Source organism: Glycine soja, chromosome 10 (genome assembly GCF_004193775.1).
Source record: "Glycine soja cultivar W05 chromosome 10, ASM419377v2, whole genome shotgun sequence".
In the NCBI taxonomy this organism is placed as follows: Eukaryota; Viridiplantae; Streptophyta; class Magnoliopsida; order Fabales; family Fabaceae; genus Glycine; species Glycine soja.
Window position 1 is genome coordinate 1,623,817 of NC_041011.1, and position 23,667 is coordinate 1,647,483.

The 23,667-nt window shown below is 32.6% G+C and overlaps 2 protein-coding genes across 2 annotated transcripts; one reads left to right on the plus strand and one right to left on the minus strand.

Moving 5' to 3' along the window:
• Positions 1 to 681: 681 nt before the first annotated feature.
• LOC114372450 (indole-3-acetic acid-induced protein ARG2-like) lies at positions 682 to 2,098 on the minus strand. The gene is made up of 2 exons (XM_028330011.1): positions 1,862 to 2,098; positions 682 to 1,208 (listed from the first exon to the last, which is right to left on the minus strand). The coding sequence occupies exons 1-2, from the start codon at positions 1,933 to 1,935 to the stop codon at positions 995 to 997; spliced, it is 288 nt and encodes a 95-aa protein (XP_028185812.1). The 5' UTR covers positions 1,936 to 2,098; the 3' UTR covers positions 682 to 994.
• A 7,700-nt stretch (positions 2,099 to 9,798) lies between these two features.
• LOC114370156 (poly [ADP-ribose] polymerase 2) lies at positions 9,799 to 15,706 on the plus strand. Its single transcript, XM_028327441.1, has 17 exons — positions 9,799 to 9,955; positions 10,026 to 10,274; positions 10,647 to 10,728; positions 10,973 to 11,208; positions 11,494 to 11,620; positions 11,847 to 11,902; positions 12,310 to 12,383; positions 12,593 to 12,639; positions 12,786 to 12,835; positions 13,119 to 13,181; positions 13,428 to 13,508; positions 13,751 to 13,861; positions 14,028 to 14,103; positions 14,226 to 14,368; positions 14,704 to 14,777; positions 15,243 to 15,348; positions 15,448 to 15,706. Exons 1-17 carry the CDS (start codon positions 9,869 to 9,871, stop codon positions 15,544 to 15,546), a joined length of 1,761 nt encoding a protein of 586 aa, XP_028183242.1. The 5' UTR covers positions 9,799 to 9,868; the 3' UTR covers positions 15,547 to 15,706.
• The last annotated feature ends 7,961 nt before the right edge of the window (positions 15,707 to 23,667 follow it).

Genomic DNA, 23,667 nt, shown 5'->3' on the forward strand with positions numbered 1-23,667 from the left:
CTTTGCTTTCCTTGACAAATCAAATTAAGAATTGTGAATCAAATTTATAACTAATAATAATGTTAATGACTCTCAATGTCAACGATTAAGTTTCAAACTCCATAAATCCAATGCATGACACCCACATGTTACGTTCATATACGCACAAACTATTAATTGCTTTATATTTCAAAATAATTTTAATTTTTGAAAAGTATTTAATTAATTATCATTTATAAATGCTCTTCTATATATTTATTGAAAAATACTTAAAAACAAATAATATTATGTTAATTTTTTAAAGTGATAAATAAAACATTTTTTTTCATAAAATTACAAATATTTCGAATGAGATAAACTCAATGCATTTAGATGTTTAAATTTTCATTTTCTAAAAACTTATATATCGCCCGTGGCAGTGGGTGAAAAGGGCAAAAGTTGAGGGAAGACGTGGGGCTAATCTTTAGCCATTAGGGACTTGTGGTTTCAATTTTGTATGTCTTATGGTCCTAGGGACTCTGCATTAAATGAACACAAGTCTCACGGATCAGTAACTTTAATATGAAATCTTGAAAACACGTTCGTGACCACAACACAAGTCGTGGAGGAAAGTTGATTGATCGGATTCGGATTCATTAACGAAAATAGCACACTTACGTGGACCAAATAAAAATGGACAAGGAATAGCACACTCATGTGGACGAAATGAAAACGGAAAAGGAGGGTTCATACTTAATAGAGCGTGTACATTTGGATATTTTGCATAGAAAGATTCAAAATACTCCTATTATTCGGCGAAAGTGAATTCAACAGAAGCATAGCTTTGAGTTTTCAACGGGAGATCCAATCACACTAGTAAACATTAATTTGGTCATATGCTAGTCCAAATTCTCAAGAGAGAAATACAAGAAAAAAACCCCATGCTGAATAATCCCCGAAGGTTCTGTGAACTTCATATATCATATAACATATTCACGTGAGACCAAAAAGGTTAATTATTGAAATTAAGTAGAGCCTAGTGGTTGAATTTTTTGCCCAAAACCGTGGCTCTCAGCTCAGCAACATCAATCTCTTTGATGTTCTCCGGTTTGTAGTAACCAGTGACAGGGTCTGGGACCCACGAAACCTTTTCAGCACCTCCTCCTAGTACCTTGTCTTCCCCTGACTTGCCGCTGATGGAGGCTGCTCCTCCTCTTGTTGCGCTTTGTGTCGCTACTGCGTACCCACGCCTGTTCCCCACACAAAACCAATTCAACATAACACTAATTAATTAGTATATATATATCAATTATTAATTCCTCACTTCATTATTCAGTTTAGCAATTAACCCGTCACTACAAGAATCCCCCCTCTTTTCATAAAGAGAACAAGAAATAACCCCCTCGGGCCAAAATTTAAGCCAGCTATTGTGGCTTTTGAACATAGAGCTCAACAAGTTATTCAACAAAAGAAAGAGAAACGTTAGTCGCAAGTTATTTTTTACAACATTTTATTAAAAAAAAAACAAAAAAGATGAGAAGAATAGAGAGATTAACGTGTGATAGAATAAATGATGTGATGAACAAATAATAATATTGTAAAATAATACTCTAACTTAAAAGGAAAGTAGGAAACAGACAACTTCTTTTCTTGTTTATTGTCATGTACCATGACCATGTATTTGAATTTTGAAGAGACAGCCTAGCCTATGATAAAATTAAGATTTTGAATGGAAAAATAGAGTAAAACGAGAAAACAGTCTAATTAATATTATCCGACAGAACGTTGATAAGATGTTGGAACTATAAGTAGATAAAGTCATCCCTTAGAAAATTACTGAAAGTACGTGCTAAAAAACTGCAAAAAGATTATTAAAAATTGAGACGAGAAACGATTGTGGTACCTGGTGAGAGTGTTGGAGAATCCGTCGGCGACAAGAGCAGAGAGAACCTTGAGGTTGGAGAAAGAGCGAGCCATTGGTGATTCAAATTGGTGGAAAGCTTGTTCCTTAATTGGAAGTGAGATGAATGAACAAGAGAAAACAAGCTCTCCACAGAAGAAGACTAGAGAAACCTCTGTGGTCTCGAACGTTCCTTAAGGCAATTAAGTTATATTGTTTTGTGAGTGGCAGAGACAAGTGGTCTTGTCGGGTATATATAGGCGTAAGGAAACAAAAAAATTCTTTGGATCGTTACGCAAGATACGAGCGTCCTTAGAAAATTCCTCTCTTTCACACCACACCTATTCGTTGACACGTAGAGCCATTATTGTACCACACCATTTTCTTTTTGTTCAAAAAATATCGACAATTACATGGGTATATACATGCACTTGTCTAATATGTATATATATATATATATATATATATATATATATATAAATACAAGTTCTAAAATAATTTGGTCGTCTCCTCAAACAACGGGCGTGTAGATATACGAAAAAGAAAGGGAGAAAAAACAATTACAACTGTACAAACAGATAAGATTGAAAATATCAATTTTCTTTTTGTTACACTAATACGCATCCTAATTTTACCGTTATCTCGATATAAACAGGTAGAAATATCAAAATTCAAAACTATATCAAACATCTAATCTCATTAGAATTTTACAATCACAGAATTTAAGTTGAGTACACTGGTTTATTTTCTCAATCAAAATCTGTTTACCCGAGATCACAAAAATAACGATCTTACTGTTAAATCAAAATACTAGATTTTGTCCTGTAAAAAAGAAAAAAAGAAAAAGGAGATGATGTATGTACTTTATTATTTTAAAAACTAATATTTTAAAATATTAAAAGTTTTAATAATTTCATATAGTAATTAAGTTTAAGTACTTTATGGATCCATGGAACGATGATTGGCATTTGCCACGAGTTAATAATTATGCGAGGAAAAGTCGGCGTTCGGCAGGTGTAAGTGTAATGTAAACATACTTGGTGGATCCAGTGTTCTCCAGAAGACCAGAACGACCGTTGTTTCACAAAAGAGTCACATCAGACCATCCACGTGGCAATGTTAGTTGAAATTCTGAGAGAGATTGTGGTGGCAGGTTTTGTCAAAAGAATCTTAATTACATGTTTTTAAAGATTTTTTTCTTCTTATTTTAATTAACTAAATAAAAAATATATGTTACTCATATTTTTTTTCTCCATTTTTTTTTATATTCCAAATGTACCATAGAAGACCCACCTTGACACGAACATAAGGAGACTTGGAGCCTGGGAGCTGAAGGAGTCAAATGAAGGGGTTGTTTTGACTCTTCCATTTGAACTTTACAACTTTGCCAACTTGTTGGTCAGTGGCATCCCACGAGTTAATATACAGGCAAATAAATAGTGGTAGTCGATGAGAATCTTCCAATGCCAATTGACAAGTTCATAGATGGTGGGTTACTTGGCTTTTGACACTTTCATTCTCAGTTTCCTTATCTCTTTAACTTGCGTCTTGCTTAACCAATCGCAAACGTGCTTACAAGACACAATTAAGTAGTGGATTGCCCTCCATGACATCTCGTGTACACTCATGTGAGCATATATACCTGTGAAGTCTTATAGAGTTTCTTAATTTATGTTAAATTGAGGATTAGATAAAAAAAGAAGTTAAAAACTAAAATTGCAAAAAAATATATAAAAGAACTAAAATAGCATGTCAAGAATTAGAAGGAGATGTAAATTACCATCTAATCTACTTTTTATAGAGAGTTTAATCATTATTAACCGTTAATATAATAACATTTACATTATCAATTAATAAAAAAATATTATTAATATAACTTTTAAAATAATTATCATAAAAATTAACAATTTTTTTTAATTATGATTAGATAATAGAGTAAAACTTATTTATATTATTAGAGTATAAAAGAATTTAATAATCACTCACCGTCAAAGTAAAAATTTTTATTAAATGATTTAACTTAATTAATTGAGTAAAATGTTTAAATCCCATAATGTCATGTTCAATTTCTATGAATGAATATAAAAAACAGTAAAAAAATTCTATTGACTATTGAGGTAAGTTTTAAGATTATTATTGTTTTATTTGATGACTTTTTGTTAAACAAACTGATAGATCAAGAAGATAAATGATGAAAGGAAAATAATATAAGATTTGAATTAATGATAGTGAATGAAAGTTTTTATTTTATTTTAACTTGGCTTAATTATCTACTTATTCTATTTTTCCTTTTAAATTAATATTTCTTAGTAAAAATTATCAATTATATATCTTTTATGATAAAATATTTTTTAAATAAAATGTTCTTATTAAAAGAAACTATAAAGTTACAAAATTATTTAAATGCATAAATGGTATACCAACAAATAAATATATTGTTAAAAAAATATTTTATAAAATAATATATTTAAATACAAATTAAAATATTTAAAGTCACATATAATAATACTACCGAGTGACGCATGCAGCGCAACTATATCATTCCACGAAGTTAAATAACAAACAACAAATTACCCTTTGGGGAAAGACAAGAGCCGTGTACTCTACTTTCACTATCTTGTAGGATAACTTAAAAAAAAATAAAAAAATCTTACAATACCATATAGATATTAATTAAAATAATGTACTAGCAATTTTCATCCAATAATAATTTGTTGTGTACGGTAAAACAATTAATTTTTATAATTATCATTTTAAAGTTATTTATGAGATGATTTTTAATTGATTGATGGTATAAAAATATTTTATGCTAACATTACAACAAAATCTAACTCTATATTAAAGTTATTTTCAATAAGAACTATTATTTTCTAAATTGCTATTAATCTTTACATGTTTTGGTCTGCATTTACATTTTAAAGAAAATATTAGGTCTGCCATTTGGACTTTTTTGGATGCCCATAGGACGGCAAGAAATTAGTTTATGAAACTAAATATAGGTACAAAGATAGAGTGGAACACAAGTCAACCAATAAGTTGGGTTCTACTTCCACCATGCATCCTTATCCGGTAGAGCATTCAACACTGTTTAGCAAGGATTTGTCTCTTCTTATTTTCAATATTAAACGTCACCTTAAAAGTAAGTTAATCAGTAAAAAAAAATTCACTATGTTTTTCAGTGATTATACAGATTATTTATTTGGTTCAATGGTACCAAAACTTAAGCCATAAGAATTTATATTGGGCACATATTCACGTACAGAGGTATATGAAATATGTCTACTTACACAACACTGACCATTCATATCATACAAGAGTGATTTTTAATATTTTGCAGAGGTGGTGGAAAATTTGAATCATATTTTGTTTTCTTGCAAATTTGTACATGGAATTTGGCAACACTTTGTAGCAGGGATGTCTATCAAATCTGCGTTGCCTGAAGATGCTACAGTACATTTTTGTCAACACGTAACGGTAGCGCTCCCTAGATAGAAAGAATACCAGTCCATGTATCCTAGAAATCTATTCGGCCCACACCAAGAACACAGTCCAAAGCAATAATGGAACCAATAAATTGAAAAGCCCAAAGGTTTTGATACTAGATTTCTATCTATACTCAAGAAAAGCGTCTCTTACTTAATATTCACTGTTTATCTAAAGCTATTTTACTAATTCTTATATTACTTTTTCACTACCTTAAGTCTGTTTTGAGGTGGTTGCAAGTTTTTAATTTTTTATTTTTAAATGTAATTTTTAAAATAAAATGTATTAAAAAAAACTAAAAAAGTTCTTAACTCAAATATGAGGACTAAAAAGTAAAATTTAAATTTGAGGGATAACAAAAAGTAGCCTAAATTTAAGAAATCAAAAAATATATTTAAAGAAAAATAAACACTCATTTCTTTTGTTTCTTTATTATTTAGAAAATTCTTATAGGCTTTATTTGTTACGCGCCATAGAAATAATTAATTGAAGACGAAAATGTAGAAAAAAAGTAATTTAAAGGAGAAATAAAATTGAGTGAGGTAAGTCTCCAAAATATTTGTGGGTAAAAAGTCTATTCGATCCTCTTAACTCTCTTCTTTCACATGACACTAACTATTTAAAGGATATGTTTTTGTCATTTCATCCTACTAAATAGCTTTATAATATTATTTCTACTCTAATTCTTACTTATTTATCTTAAATCAAACAACACATTACTCTATTTTATTTCTACTAATTTTCTATTTCCAAATTATCTCTCATTTAATTCAACCTACTCTATTTCTCACCTCACAACCAAATATAATAATAATGACTATGAATTTTCCTTTTCCCGCAAATGTCGAACAAAGATGTTGAAGCAAATGTAAATATCAACATAACTAATACATCTTTAATCATATAACTTTTTTTGTAAACAAAAACTGATTCATTAAAACTCCTCATTGGCACAAGGCGTGACCAATTTAGAGAAAAAGGGGTTACAAACATTTTCTATCTCTCTTTTTTTTAAGATGCCTTCAAAGGAGGTTAGGAAAGTGATTAGTATTCAAAGTAATTTTTTATGGAGTAGTGAGGAGGGTGATAGGAAGATTAATTGGATTAGTTGAAATAAGGTATGTCAGGCCTAAGAATAATGGGGGCTTGATATTAAACATATTGGTATTTTTAATGAAGTCCTTTGGGGTAAATGGAGATGGAGTTTATTTCATCAAAACCAAGCTTTGTGGGTAAATGTCCTAAAATATAAGTATGAAGGAGGGACTTGAGAAAGGTGTGTGGGAGGGGGCGGAGTGGAAGTTAGCTGATGGTGAGAAAACAAGGTTTTGGATGGATTGTTGGGGAGGGAATGAGAGTTTTGTTGACAGATTTCCTAGACTCTGTCTAAATTCTGAACAACAAACACACTTGGTGAAAGACATGGGAAGGTGAGAAGAGAGGTGTTGGTGTTTATCTCGGAGAAGGGAGTTGTTCATTTGGGAAACAGCTGGAGGTGGCTGGGGAATCTAATTCACCTTATTTTTAGGGGACTTTTATCAAAAGGCTGTAATTTTTTTATGGTGAATTCTAAATTATCATTAAAAATAAGATAAGTTATATTAGGTTTTATAACTTTTTGAATCAAATGTAGTAATATCTGTTTTTGCCTTTTTTTAATTGAAGTCCTGAAATTTAGAACTTCAATTTAATTTTTTTTATTTACGACTTTGAAAGTTGTATATATATTTTTTATTTTACGACTTTTAAGCTGTAAATTTAATTTTTTTTTATATTTTATTATTTTAAAGTCGTAATCCTTTTTTTTTTCCTTTTTTACATGTTTTAGCCTTTTTTAATTACTTGTATTTTCTTTTCTTTTGCTTTTAATTGGGTGGTGGTACTGTGGTGGCAGTCACAAAAAGCTCCTCCCCTTCGTTTTTTTTTTTGTTAAGTCTTCCTCTTCGTTTCGAAGTGAAATATAAAAACATATATGTATATATAAAACTAAACGCTATCTTAAAACGTAGTCTCTGTTTAATTTTTTTTTCCACCTTATTTTCTTTTTGTAAGCATTTAATGAGAAATATATTCTAACAAGACACTTAAAGCCACTGATATATGACCAACTACATAAGCAATGTCAACGAAAAGATTAAGCTTCATTGTACGTATTCTATGTTTGAGCCAGACAGTTTAAATCTTAATTTCTCTCAACCTTTAATCTAATGCAATATTGAAGTCGTTTTCTCACAGTTGAGACTTGAGATGATGTTGACTTTCAACACCGAAGCACAGTGGTCAAGCATGGCTTGTTTGAAGATGTCTATTTAATTTGCTTCCAATGCACTCGAGCAAATCCAAGGTTTCCCCTTTCACGTATGCTATGTTCCTCTCTTGACCGTAGTTTAGTTTCAATTTCACAACTTTAATGTCTGTTCGACAATCCAAGGTAGCGAGAGTGAGATTTTTGTGTTGTTGGATGAAAGACATTGCCTTATACTATTTTGTTTGGTGAATTGGTTAGAAAGAAACACGAAATGCACTAGTGAATTTGTTGTTGGAGGACTGATGTTTTGAGATAAAGACAGAGGAGACGAACATATGTTTGGAGTTAGAGGGACCTTGGCCTCCCCTATTTTTTTTTTATTTTTTAAATATATATATATATATATATATATATATATATATATATATATCCAAGTGTCATTTTACCTTTTTCTAATTTTTTTACAAAATATTTTATCTTCTTTTCATAGTTTTCTTTTTTAAAGATAATGACATTGTTCATCTTTTTAGGTAAGCATTATATTTTTTTTAATCTTTATTGTGTAGATAATTGCGTTCTTTTCCTTTCTTTTAGACAAAATATAATTTATTTTTTTTCTTAATAATTTGTTATTGCTATTTTAAAGGATATAAATTATTATACTTGGACTTTAATGACTTTATTAACATTCTCTTTACATTAATTTGATTATAATTGTTGGAAAAAACTAGAAGTCAGAAGTACAAAATAGAAAAATATAACACAGATTGGAGGTTTGTTGTGCCGTGAAAAATCACTGCCTTGAAAGTAAAATTCGGCTAGACCTTGATGCAATCTAGTTTGCCGACTGCTCCCTAAGGTTAACACAACGAGCCTATGAACACGTGCACTCGTGGTCTTAGGCTATGAAAATCACAAAACAATTGCCCAGAATTTTAGAAGTAGATAATAAGAAAAGAATTGAAAATTATTTTCTGCCTGTGCAAGACTATGACAGTCCTCTTTTTAATAGCAAAACAATGAAAAACATCTTTTTATTTTCCTGTCCACAAATCATAATTATTAGCTACACATTTAACAAATTGACCGTTAGAGAATTGCTAATAAAGTGGTGGAGGTTATGCTATTTGGTTTATAGCTAATCAAGAGCATTAAAAAAAAGAAATATTTGTTAAAAGAATAACAATCAAAACTGTTTAAAATTAGTTAGGAAATTTGGGAATAAAGAAAAGGAATATTATATTTCCGATGTGAGACATCACAATGAAACAATTGTGGCTTCAGTTTGTCATTGTCCAACAATAATTAATTTAAGAATGAACAATTATTAACTTTTACTGGTGGGATTTGACAGCTTAAGTTAAGACATACCAACTTCAAAGCCTTTAAAAAAAAGTCAAGACATATGAATAATTACTTCCTAACACAAATTTTTTCAAATATTTGCTTTGTTTATCTTTTTTGTCTATTTATCTTGACACTATTTTGTGAGACTTTAATGTTTTCATGACCTCAAGTGAATAAGATAATATGTGTCGTAGTTGCAACAAATAATTTGATAAGTAACATAATATATATTGATTTACAAGATTGTTTTTATGAACTCACTAATCTAATTAACAATTTTGAGCCAATCAATATTTAGAAAAGTTTTGTACAAAAGAAATTCAGAACAAATCCATATTATTGTTATTAAGACATATTATTTCATTTATAAAAATGACTTAAATATCTATGTGATTTTTTCAACCTCTCAGGTGTGTTTGGAAAAATATTGAGTTTAATCTAACTCGCGTCTTGTTTAAAAATCTATAATTATCTCAGTGTTTGCTAATTTGGAATACATGAATAAAGTTAACAATAAATCAAACACACACTTACATGAGATCAGGTCTAAAGTTGGACAAGGAAGAAACATGTTGATCATAAAATTCAACATTTTTTAAGGGAAGAATGACGGAAAATACAAGGTTGATTCACTGATTGAAAAATAATTAATATAGAGGAAAGGATAGATAGATTGCGTGTTCAAATCCTCCCCATAACATTTATAAGAAAAACTAAGATTTGCCTATAAAAAATAAACGTTTTTGGAAGTGAAGAAAATGATTTATGATTTTACAGTTTAGGGCTTTAGGCCATGAATATTTACATATTAGTCCAGCGTGCGAAGCACACCTCCTAAGTGGAGCCTTTGCATAAGATGGTTGGAAGCTTCAAAATCAAAATTGAAAGCTGAGAGTAGTAGAGTAACGCAACCCATTCCATTTCCCTCTAAAATGGCGTCAAGTAAAATGAGGGTGGAGGAGCTGCGAACGGAGCTCCTCCACCGTGGACTCTCCACCACCGGAACCAAACCCACTCTGGTACACTCTCTAACCAAATTCCCACTCTTTCTCTTCTATCTTTCTCTGACGCATCCATTCATCATTCCAGGTCCGTAGGCTTGAAGCCGCTCTTCGCAAACAAACGACGAGTGACGGTGGTGCTTGTTCTCCTCGTAGGACTAGAAAGAGAGCAAGGGATTCGAACCACTCCGAAGAAATCGACGTTGCAGAGGAGACAAAAGATGAGGAGGAGGAGGAGGAGGAGGAGAAGATAGTCACCGCTACCCAAAAGGGCGTGGCGGTTCTCGACCAGTGGCTTCCGGATTACGTGAAGACAAACTATCATGTTCTGCAACTGGTGAGTCTCGTAATGTTTACAATGTTAACCTCGTCTAGTAGTTGCATTTTGTTGTATGTGAGATGTTGTAAAAATTCATTGTTTTTTGTTTGCCGGTGGTTACTTAGGTCCTGTTTGGATAAACTTTTTACGGAGTACCTATAGGAGAATAAAATGAGAAGGCAAAATGAAATTAACTTCTCCCATAATAACATAAAATTTGCTAAGCTTATGCTAATTTCAACTTATGCATAAGCCAACAAAAACTAACTAGTAACATTTGCGGATCAAAAAAAGAAGAAGCTAATTTTAGCTTATGCAAAGTTTATCCAAGCAGGACCTTAATAATAGGTTTAAGACTCACGTGTACTGGTATGCTTTTCAACAATGCAGGGTGGTGACGTCTATGATGCCATGTTGAATCAGACAAATGTTCGGGACAACAATAACAAGTTCTATGTCATTCAAGTTCTCGGTTAAGTCTCAATTCCATCTACCTATTGATGTAACTGGTTATGAATATAATGATTCTTCGTAGCTGCAAAATTTTGAATGATCTGAACTATGGTTTAGACTAATCAGTTATATCCAACCCTAAAGTAGTTATGAAAATTTGTTGCTTGAGTTGTATAAAGCATGTTATGCAAGTTGCTTCTCCAGCAGTTTTTTCTGTTTATTCAACTGGTTTTGCTGATTGCATATATCAAACTTTTTTGCAGAATCAGATAATGGCAGTGACTTCCTTGTTTACAATAGATGGGGAAGAGTAGGTATAAAGGGCCAAGATACGATACATGGCCCTTTTAAATCACGTGAGAGTGCCATTCAGGAGTTTGAACAAAAGTTTTTAGCCAAGACCAAGAATGATTGGTCCAATAGGAATAATTTTGTTTCCTATCCTAAAAGTTATGCTTGGTTGGAAATGGACTACAGTGGCAAGAAAAATGAATCTACTGTGAGTTATATGATTCTATTCCTCTTGCTGCATTTTTCGTTTTCTTCATGTAACTTGATGTGCCTTTTTGCAATTAACTCTGGTTCTCTTTCCCTTGATCATGAAATTAGTTCACTGTCTCTTTTATAAAAGGCATTCTTATAGAGTAAACTTCACTCTTTTCTTGTCAATGGTGAATTGGTAATTGGTACTGTCTTTACTTGGAGCTTTACTAGTGGATGGGGAGCAAAAGGAGGAAGAAACTCTTTTGATTGGTCATTCTAAACACTTGGATATTGCTTTTAGGTTACAGAAAATCCTGGCCATTCTTTAGGAAAGCAGCCTCAGGAATCTAAACTTGAGCCACGTGTTGCAAAATTTATATCTCTTGTTTGCAACGTGAGCATGATGAATCAGCAAATGATGGAAATAGGTTAGTTAGTTATTGCTTCTTTCCTTCACGTTGGGTGAGTCCCATGTCATCCAAAAGCATGCTTGACATTCTGTTGATTAATTTAAAACAATGATATGGTTTCCTTAGATTCAACTTGTGACAGTCTATACTCATTATCATGTATTTGAATTCCCTCATTCTAGAATTCTGATAGAGTCTCATTAAATATTCTTTATCTACTTTAACTGTGGGATCTTTACTTTAGGGTACAATGCGAAGAAGTTGCCCCTTGGAAAACTTAGCAAATCAACAATTTTGAAGGTAGGCCTTGGGCGTGTTATTTTTTCTCCTTTGGCATTTGTTAATTATATTTAATATTCCTTTCAAAATTCTATCACATATACTAATTTCTTCTTTTGTCACTGCCATGTTGGTGAAATCAACATTCTTTAATACCATCGAGCTTTTATTATTTCTCCTTTTATATTTGGGTAATTCAGGGATATTTTCGTGTACTTATGTGTGAGAATAACAAAATTAATTCATTTCTAGAATGAGGCCAAGTTTTCATGTCATTCAGAAGCCTTTTGATCATGGTGCCAAAGTTCCCTTGTATGACTTCTTTTGTTTTCATCTTTTTGGACACTACTAGATCATTTCAACTTGCATGCTTTGCATATCTTGTCTTGTTAAAAAAAATAGCTATTTATATTTTGTGAATTATTTAGGGCTATGAAGTTCTCAAAAGACTTGCTAATGTGATTGATAAAGGTGATAGGAAAGTTCTGGAGCAATTAAGTGGGTAAGAAATTCGGTGTTCTTTTTTTTTGTTCCTTGATGTGCTATGCTCTACTTTTCCTTTGAAATACTTACGTTTTTCATTTGCTTTTGAAAGAGTTGTGTGCTGTTTACCTATATTATAATTCATTTTTTATCATTTGAGGTTAGGAACTTTTGCTTTAAAGATATTGGAAACCCATATGTTGTAATTGGTTTATTTGCTTGTTTCAGAGAACTCTACACTGTAATTCCTCATGATTTTGGATTCAAAAAAATGTGTAAGCTATCTCTCTCTGTCTCATTTATCTAAAGAACACATGCATCATTTTATTATATAATGGTTCGAAATCATAAACAAATTCTCATGGTAATTATTCATTCTTTTTTTAGAGGAATACTAACATGAAAATAATTATAATGGCAGGCGAGTTTGTAATTGACACCCCTCAGAAGTTAAAACGAAAGTTAGAAATGGTAATCCTTTTTCCCAGATGCATGTATTGACCTGCTTATTCTGGTTGCTCATAGATTATGATTATTATTTTCTTATATTTGGATGGTGGATTTTCTTATGAGGATTGTTATATACATAAATTATATACTTTCATTTATGACTTTGTTGGCTCTCCTGTTAGCCTTGGTAGCTTCCTCTTGTCCCCTTGGGGACCAACTTCAATTTTTTGCAATTATTCTAGAAAATAAACTTATAACTTTGTTTGTTTAACCATTGACATTAATTGATTCCTTATACTCAAAGGTTGAGGCACTTGCTGAAATTGAGGTTGCCACAAAGCTCTTGAAAGATGACACAGAAATGCAGGTATCTCTATTTTAATTTTGTTCTGGTAGTTGATTGTCAATATCTAGAATTTTTTTGGTCTTTTAAAAAAAATAAAAATTCCAGGGATAATTCTGTTAATTATTACAGATAATATCCTTATCTCTTCCAGCTCCAAGGATAACTTCATGTAATGAGCTTGTTGCTTATGATATAGGCTGCAGCTAAATTGTAGTTATTATAGATAATATGCTCATCTCTTATCGTACAATTCTGGATTTGCTGCAGGGAGATCCTCTGTATACTCATTATCAATGCCTTCATTGCGAACTGGTACCAGTTGAATTTGGTTGTGTGGAATTTTCTATGGTAAACAACTATGCTGTCTTTATAGTTTTGTTGTAATTACTATGAAAAAAAAAGTCAAGAAAGGAAAAGTGAATTCTAAATGGTGATAACGTTTCTTTTCACCTGATATGAAATAACAGTTTGTTCCTAAGCATAAAAATCATTCTGCAAAATTGCATACTGCTGTCCTTTAATTTGACCTGTTGCTGGAGCTTCTGTTCTTGATCCTGACAATATCATCTTGTCCCTTTTGATGTCACTAGATTGAAGAGTATATGAAGAACACTCATGCAGAAACACATTCAAACTATACAGTGGATATTGTTCAAATATTCAGGACATCAAGAGAAGGTGAGGCAGAACGGTTCAGAAAGGTATGGCACTGTGGCTAATGCATAATTGAATAAGGATCTTCCTCCCTTAATTTTTCTTCTACTAAGAATATAACTTTGTAATTCAAAGTTGTTTCAGTTTATGATATAATGTTTATATGCAGACATTTCACATTGAGCCAATTGTCTTTTTGACCTTGTATGACAGTTTGCTAGTACAAAAAATAGGATGCTTTTGTGGCATGGTTCTCGGCTCACAAACTGGACTGGAATTTTATCTCAAGGTTGATTCTTCTCTCATTTGTTCGGTAGTTTTTTTGTTTGCGTGCATGTGCATATGGAGTATAGATATTAATTGTTTGATGCAATAATATCCGAGTCTGAGATGTGGACACACCATTGTCAGGTTTGCGCATAGCTCCTCCTGAGGCACCTGTAACTGGCTACATGTTTGGAAAGGGGGTGTACTTTGCTGACATGTTCTCAAAAAGTGCAAATTATTGCTATGCTACTCGAACTGCTAAAGATGGCGTGCTCCTTTTATGTGAGGTTGTTTCTTGTCTAATGAAAATATTGTTGCATTACTAATAGCTGTGCTCCCTGGAATGAGGATTGAAATTCCAATTATCAATTTCACCAAATGGTGTTGCATGTCAAACATTGTTATAGATAATTATAACAGCGCAAGTTGGAGAATTTTGCACTGTTTTTCATATGTTGCTGAAATATAATGAGTATTGTCTGCAAGATTCCATTTAGAAGTTTATAGGCTTGCAATATGTTTATTATTGATCCGCATCTTCAAGAAGTTTGATTTATATTAACTTGTTTACCGTGCAATATGTCATCTTTGATTCTCCATTCTTTATTTGCTGTATTTTTAGGTTGCACTGGGAGAGATGGCTGAGCTTCTAACTGCAAAATATGATGCTGATCAGTTGCCTAATGGAAAACTGAGGTTTGTTCTCCAATTTCGTAATCGTCACTATTCTGTCTTGTTATCTCATAATGGCAACAACTTACAACATCGTCTTAATACAACACATTGTTTATGAAGTTAGTGTGAAATCAACTAACTTGATAGTAGGATCCTCTAAATAGGGAGTGGGACCCAACACATTCAATGAGTCTCACATGAATTTCAATTAATAATAGTGTTTTGAAGTGTGTATCTAGCATTTCTCATTGTGTCTATATTGATTAATAAGTATATATGTCTTCATGTAATGTGAATCATTATAACAAGTTTTTATTGAGTCTGGCTGGCTTGAATCTTGCCTCCCTGTTTGACTCCACAGCTAACAAAAGGTCATTGCTTTTAAATGCACTAGTGAATGTTAAATATACGTTCAAATATTGTGTTTTGTATTATTTTTGCCTTTACCAGTCAAATTTATATATGCTTTGCAATCTCATACTGCAGCACAAAAGGATTAGGAGGTACTGCTCCTGATCCTTCAAAAGCTCGGGAACTTGAGGATGGGCTCGTAGTTCCCCTAGGAAAGCCCAAAACAAAATCAGGCAAAAAGGTATGCACTAAAAGTTAAAATTCTATTAGCAGGGAAGTTTGTTGATAATTATCATGATTTAATACTTAACATTTATTCTCTTATCACTTTGTATTGCAGGGCCATCTATTGTACAATGAATACATTGTTTATAATGTGGAGCAGATTAGGATGCGATATATTGTTCACGTAAATTTCAATTTTAAGACTAGAAGTTAGCAGCCAGACGATTACTGTTATTTTATGTATCTTCATCATCTTCTAGTTCGCAAAGCCAATCAGCAATGATTATCTATGTAAAATATTTTCACACCTAAAAGTGATGAAGTTTGCAATGTTGCTAAGAAAATGAAGTTAAAGGCTAGCCAGTGCTTTCGTATCTTTGTGGTAAAATCGGAAGCCAAAAGAAACAAATGGAAACTAGGATGACATAACTAAGCGAGGTAAGAAATAATAATGCAATCACTATAAACAGCGAAATTTGGTTTTGAATTTTTGAAATTTAGTTTTAGTTCTCTGATTTTTTTTAAAATGTTATTTTGTAATGATTTAAACATGTTATGTTAGTGACCGATCTAACATGGTAAGTGTCATGGTATGTTTAGATGTGTCATAACATTATTAAGTAATAGTAAGACTTATTTTCAAAACCTTTAAATTTATAGAGGAAATAGTTAAAGAGTTTTTATACTATCATTAAATCACAAAATACTATATATATGGTAAGTTTGTGACTTGCACTAACTTAAAAGCTATACCTACTATAATTTCTAATTAATTGGTGGTACGTCGGTACAAATTTTTTATATAGGAATTAAATTCATTTATAAATTAGAGTCAATGATTTTATTTTTTTAAAGACTAAACACTAAAATGTACCATATTTAAACTCAGATAATTTACTTATTAACTCTGTTTCTTAGTTAATAAATAACTTTTTACCATAGTGATTTTAATCAAATTATGTGGTGTTCTCATTGTTATATGCCAAAGATTTTAAGCAGAGTTAGCAAAAGTTAATGTATAGAAATAAGCTTCACTTTTCCTTATCTTTGTAAGTTCCGTATGTCTTGGTCCACCTTGTTAATATAAACCAAAAGAGAAAAACTGTAGGGAAAGGGCAAGTGGTAGGTATTAGTTCCATACCGGCAAATTATTGAACCAACATATGTTTCACTCCCATGTGACTGGATTCGATTTCGTGCAAATTTAACGGGTAAAGAAGCAATGGCTTTTTTGTTATGTTGCTGTTCCTTTTTCTGAAGCGTAGTCAAACACATACATCAAGTGCAGTAGAATTTTAGCAGCTTGGGAGCATGATTGAGTTTCATAAACCTTTGAATTGTGGCAGTGCCTGACCAAATAAAGCATTTACCACATACCAAGTGCAGGGTGCACACGCCAATATTAAAGTCATTAGATTTGATAATGACCTCATCCAGAATCTATGTTCTTCTCCCACAAGATAGATAGATAGATAGAGCATGGCCAATTTCATAAGCCATAACTGCTCCAATATCCATATTTAATACTATATGACACTAGAAAATCACCCTCCCCCTAGAAGGGCTTCATCGATTCTTTAATGCACAAGACATGAGTGCATGCAAAATTTAGAAAATCCACTGTGACATACGAGCCTGTTTCATTTTTTTCCCTTGAACTTGAACCATTGTGCATAATTAATTTCAATTGACCTTGCAGTGAACCAAACAGCAAAGAGAGTAATGATGGGCTGCGTAAGTGTGACCTATGTAGAAACTGAACTAGGATTTGAGCCATTGCCGCACGCCACAGGCTCTCGCATGCTATTCACTAGACTTTTTTTTAATGTTTCATTACACCTCCTCCCCTCCGAAAGGGGCAAAAAACCTCTCAAAACAGGGCTTATAGGGGATTCTTTATCGTGAAATTGAAAATAGTTTTTGTCCTAGCTTTAGATCCACCATCAAGTGGTAAAGACAAATAAGACCAAGTTTGTGCTGAATTGAGGATGGTGGCCTATTAGTTTGCATAAAAGGCGAATTATACATACGTTACAACATTTGAATATAATCGTTATTGGTATTAGCCCAAGCATATGACATTTTGGTTCACCATTTGGCCTCTTTAGTAAACTCAACTTGCTGATATGTTTGGTTTATCTCGAAAGTACATTAGCATACATATATTTGGTTGAAATCAAGTTTAAATTTAAAGCAATAGCAAAGTTATTTTTGAAAATTCAGATTGCAAAATGAAATCCATGTAAACAGGTTTACGATGTTTGCTATTGAATTTGAAGTACTACGTATGACTCATGCTTTGCTGAATTCAATGTAAACATATCAGAGATGGAAGTTGTGTAGGACTTTTCTTACTTGGGCACAATGGCTAATCAATAACTTCAATTCTCAGTTTTTGTGTCCTTGATGGGCAGTGTTTAGGCATTAATGTTACCCTTTGAAATTGTAGTAGTGTAGGGTGTGTGTTAATTAAACAGCTAAAAACTTTGGGGAGAAAAATGTAAGGGGCTATTAGATATAGGGAATGATATCAACCTAGGGAGCCTCTCCCAACTTACTCTAAAACTCACTCATACACATGCCAATGCCATACTCAAAAACTTGCGGGCAACACGCAAAGCCTACGTGCACTCATACATTATTCTTCTTCTACCCCTTGCAAAGGAAAAACTAAAAAGGCAAAGCCAACATGGGGGAGCCACGTATGCATGTGGGGCCCCAACACACAGGATCCAAAGTACTCGGTCGTACCAGTACTATCTCTGCTGCAGTGAACCTCAAATGAACAAAGGGGTTGGTGACCTTTTTATGAAATTAAGCCAGACAAGACTCCAATCGGGTTTCCTTCGATATCCCCTTCTTTGAATTTATGTGTATACAATGCCATCATGACATGGCATGGCATGACATGCCACAATTCTTTTCCTTTTCTTCATTTCTACCTCCATTACTCTACGGAGAGATTATTACATCTAGTCTCAACTAATCTCTTCATAACAAAAAATTATTAGAAATTTATAATCATTATACTCCTAACTAATCTCCATATATAACATATAATAAAATAAAATGTTATCAATTTAAAAAACTTAAATACAATAGTCATGACTATGAATATATGTACTAATATGTAAAACTCATGACACAACATATTCTAAAATAAAGAGAAAATAAGCTCGAAGAAGAAGACAAAAGAAATGCTTCTCATTACTCAATTCAATCATGAATACAAATTATATACAAGAGTTAGTTTATAATAAACTAATTGACAACTATGATAGCTAAAACAATTATAACTACTCTAACTAAAATGAGAGAGAAGGCTAATATCCCCCCCTCAAGCTGGGGAATGAATGGCATTCATACCTAGCTTGGAGCAGATAAAATGAAAAGCACCAGGAGCTAAAGCCTTTGTGTAAACATCAGCAAGTTGTTGTGCTAAAGCAATAGACAAGAGCTTGATCAAACCCGAAAGCAGCTTATCATGAACCAAGTGACAATCAATTTCAATATGCTTGGTTCTTTCATGGAAGATAAGATTAGCTGCAATGTGGAGAGCCAATTTATTGTCACAGAACACCAAAGTAGACTTATGAATAATACCAAAGTCATGAAGCAAATATGTGAGCCATTGAATTTCAAAAGTTACAGTAGTAAGGGCACAATATTCAGCTTTAGAAGAACTTCTTGAGACCATGGTTTGCTTCTTAGATTTCCATGATATAAGTGATGAGCCAAGATAAACAGAAAAACCAGAATGGGTTTCCTAGTATCAATACATCCAGCCTAATCAGAATCGCTAAAGGCTTTGAGTTGAACCTCACTGGTAGAAGGAAAGAAAATACCCAAACCAGGAGCAGCTTTAATGTATCAAAGAATACGATAAAGAGTCGTGTAATGAGCAGTAGTAGGAGAAGCAATGAACTGACTCAGGTGTTGAACGACAAAGGTGATATCAAGTCTAGTATTTGTAAGGTATATTAACCTGCCAATTAAGCGTCTATATGAAGAAATCTGTGAATCAGAAAGCAATGATCCAGAGGATTGATGCAGTCTGGTAAAGTAATCAAAAGGAGTAGAAACAAGCTTGGAATTTAACATATAAGTATCAGTGAGAAAATCGAAAGCATACTTTCTTTGACAAATGTTAATACCAGAGGTTTCATGAGTAACTTCAAATCCAAGAAAATACTTCAAATTATCAAGGTCTTTGATCTTAAAAGTGTCATCTATTAATTTTGTAATATGAGAAATAACAGAGAGATCATTCCCACTCAGAACAATATCATCAACGTAGACCAATAATGCAGTGAATGAATTTTCTCTTTTCAAAGTAAAAAAAGAATAGTCAGCACTAGACTGTTTGAAGCCATGAGCCACAAGAAAAGTAGATAATCGAGCATACCATTGACGACTGGCCTGTTTCAACCCATAGAGAGATCTTTATAACTTACAAACTTGACCAAGTTTAGTAGATTTCATACCTGGAGGTAGAACCATATACACCTCTTCATTAAGATTACCATGAAGGAACATATTATTGACATCAAGCTGTCTGATAAACTACTTACTCAAAGCAGTGAGTGCCAACAAAAGTCGAACTATAGTAATTTTGGCTACTAGAGAAAAAGTATATAAATAGTCCAGACCTTCAATTTGAGTATAGCCCTTAGCAACCAAACGAGCCTTATACCGTTCAATAGAGCCATTTGCATTATGTTTGATCTTGTACACCCATTCACAACCAATCACATTTTTATGCTGAGGTAAATCAGTAAGCACCCATGTATGATTCCTTTCTAAAGCACAAATTTCACCATGCATAGCTCGAACCCATGAATCATGTTTAGAGGCTTTAGTATAAGACTTAGGCTCAGAATTAGCAGAGACATTAAGAATAAAGCTGAGATAATGGGAAGAGAGCTTATTATAGGGAATCACAGAGGAAATAGGATGTTTGGTGCCTAGATGATTAGTGACGGTGGTTGATGCGAAACTGGTTTGATAGTCATTGTATTTGATGGGTCTGGTTCGAACTCTGTCAGTCTTACGAATGGAATGTTCAGAGGAGGTGGGTTTAATATATGGCTGGTCAACAAATATAGGGTCAGGTTGAGGAGGTAAAGGTGTAAAAGAAGGGGGATCTATAGGAGAAGAAATGGCTTGTGGATTATAGGTAGTGATGGAAGGGTGAGCAAGGATGGTAGGGTCAGTAATGTTGAGAGTGGAGAAGAGAAAGTAGTTCTCATAAAAAATGACATTTCGAGACACTTCAATAGTTCGTGTATGGATATTGTACACAATGTAACCTTTCTTGTGGGATTTAAATCCCAGAAACACACAAGGTAAGGCTCTAGGATCCAGCTTTTTTCTGTTAGCACTGAGAGTGCTAGTGTAACATAGACAACCAAAAACTCAAAGTAAATTAACATCATATAATGCAGAATAGAGTTTTTGATATGGGGACTCTTTTTTCAGAAAAGGTGTAGGAATGATATTTATCAAAGTAGCAGCATGAAGTAAAGGACCACGAAACCATCATATTGTTGGGACATTTCCATGCAGTATGAAGAGCATGATTAGGCGCTGGTTATGGCAAAGAACCATCGACAAACTCCAACTTATTTTCGCACTGAGTGCAGTAGACATTGATCTGCACCATGAGTTATAATTTGTGGGATCAAGAAGAGGAGAAACAGGTGAGATTGATGGATTCTCACTTAGATGCACATAATATGGACTATAAGGATTAAGCGAATCCTCTAGTGTTGAAGGATTGAGTGAAGCCATGGGAGAATTGAAACAATGCTTGTATCGAGGAAGAACAAAGAGAGTGCGCAACAAAGCTTTTCAATTAAAGAGCTCTGATACCATGTAAAACTTATGGCACAACATATTCTAAAAGAGAGAGAAAATGAAGCTCAAAGAAAAAGACGAAAGGAATACTTCTCATTACTCAATTCAATCATGAATACAAATATATACAAGAGTTAGTTTATAATAAACTAACTAACAACTTTGACAGCTAAAACAGTTATAACTACTCCAATTGAAAAGAGAGAAAAGATTAATATAATTATGACTACTCTAACTGAAATGAAAAAGAAAGCTAACACTAATTTAGAATAATCTAATATTTCTTCCTTCATGATAATATATAATCCAATGTTATTAATTTTTTCTTATATAATGGAATGTTATTAATTTTTTCTTATAAACTAAAAAAAATTGATAATGTATTATATGAAAATATAATACATAGTGGTGTGAGATCATTAATTTAATAATTTCTCTCACTCCATAACTTCATTTTCACTTCACTCGTTGCTCCTGCCACGCTGCTTATATTAATCTCTTCTGTCCCTCTCTCTCTGAATTTGCTACCTATAAATACTGAGCCTCTACTTACTACCACACTCGCATACTCAAGGTGTGAAGTGATTCTTCTTCACTGGGTGAGAAGCTCCTTGTTGGAGAAGCAGGGCACGTGCAACTCTCTAGGCTCTCTTAAGCGCCATTGAACCCTTTGCACGTGCTCCCCTTCTCCAACACGGCTTCCTCACCCTCCCTTCCATCTCTTTCTCAGTTACTCCGGTGAGTCTGCCACTTCATGAGGTAATTGCTTTCCCTCTGTCTTAATTTGTTAATTTCCCACGTAAATTTAGTTCCAAATTTACATCATGACTCTTCTTGTTGTTGGAAACAGTGTGAAGCATATCAATGCTACATTGTGGTCTCCAACAAATGAAAGATTAATTACGTACCATTTTATCTGACTACCCTTTGAACAGTAATTTCATTTCATCACTGAGATATCATGCACCATACTGAGAAATACCATGTGTAATTCTGGATGTTTAAGTAAGAACTATGAACACATTTTTTTTTTTTCCTGCTATAGATGGTGTTATTTACTAATATCTGGTTTGAAAGGGAACACTATTCTACGTAAGCAGTAGTATATAGTTTCTAAAGTTGAGGACATTTCAATTCAATTTTTTGAGTCTCCGAATGCAATGTAACTCGATCAGGCACCTGACACGTAAGAGCGGGGCCATGGATGATGAGTTTGCGTGCAGTGTGTAATAGCGGAAAGTTTCAATTTGCAAGACTTGTAGTGTAATCGAAAATGCTGAAACATGTTAATATCTCGGTACGACAATCTAGCTGTCCAAATGCATTTCGCTGTCAAAGAATCTTTATTATTAGGCTTATGTAGTACTACCTTTGTCCTTATTATAAGAAGCACATATATTGCAAAGAAGAATGTTTTGGAGCTCTTAAATTATTGACTTGGTATATTATTACTTGTTTCTTATAATTAGTGTGTACTCAGTCATTAACTTAAGAGCTTCAAAACATTGTTTTTATAATATCGCTTATTTCTTATAATAAAAACCAAAGTTAGTAGTTTGTTGGGAAGCTCTTAAATTGTATATGAAAAATTTAATAAGAATGTTTTATTGAAATAAACTAATCTAGATGTATACAACCGTCAGTGTACAGTGTGAAAAAGATTCAAGTACTTCATCTCCAAGTTCAAAAAGACATGGCGTTACGTGTGGAACTGAAACAGCCACTGTTTTACACCAATGTCTTGTGCCTACACTATTTGCAGGAAAATTCTTCTGAAGAAACAACATCGTTACGGGGTCGGAAACCGCAGTTCTTGATGGAGTTGAAGATGATTTCTTACCGTTATGAGAAAATATACATGTGCAGTTGTACCCTTTTTCTTTTCTTTATAACATGAAAAAAAAAGAGGCGTGGAAAATTATAAAGGGTGTATTAAAAAATAAATAGAACTTCTTATAAAATAGTATAATTCTGATTTACTTGAATCGTATTTATATTTTGAAAAAAATGCTAGAGAGTTCAATCCGCTCGGTGCTGAATACCAAATTATGGATTTACGCCATCTAAATAAGTTTTAAAATGTAATAAATAAAAAGTTATAAATTCTGATTAAAACTAACAATTAAAATATATGTAATCACAGTTTTTAGATTGCAAAAGCTTTTACAATCATTGTGGTAATGTTTGTTGTGTAATTAAATTAAAAATCTAAATACATTTTTATTCTTTATAAATATAGTTATATTTTATTTTATTTTTCAATCAATTATTTTGTTGATTTTTTGTCTTTATTAATTTGAATTTTTAAAAATTATTTTGAGCTAATCCTCAAGACCTAAATTCCTCGTATAATGGATTTTTGCAAATGATCCATAAGGCTCGAGTGACACAACCTGACACAAACTAATTGAACAATGAAATAAGAAGGCACAAAATATGCATAAAAGTAATGAGGATACAATCAGCAAAACAGGGGATC

Bases quoted from the DNA above. Each gene is read 5' to 3' on its own strand.
- LOC114372450 (XM_028330011.1), bottom strand. From the start codon at position 1,935: ATGGCTCGCTCTTTCTCCAACCTCAAGGTTCTCTCTGCTCTTGTCGCC. The intron at 1,209-1,861 runs GTACCACAATCG...TGTGGGGAACAG, and splicing joins TTCTCCAACACTCTCACCAG to GCGTGGGTACGCAGTAGCGA.
- LOC114370156 (XM_028327441.1), top strand. From the start codon at position 9,869: ATGGCGTCAAGTAAAATGAGGGTGGAGGAGCTGCGAACGGAGCTCCTC. The intron at 9,956-10,025 runs GTACACTCTCTA...TCATCATTCCAG, and splicing joins CCGGAACCAAACCCACTCTG to GTCCGTAGGCTTGAAGCCGC. The intron at 13,182-13,427 runs GTATCTCTATTT...GATTTGCTGCAG, and splicing joins AAGATGACACAGAAATGCAG to GGAGATCCTCTGTATACTCA.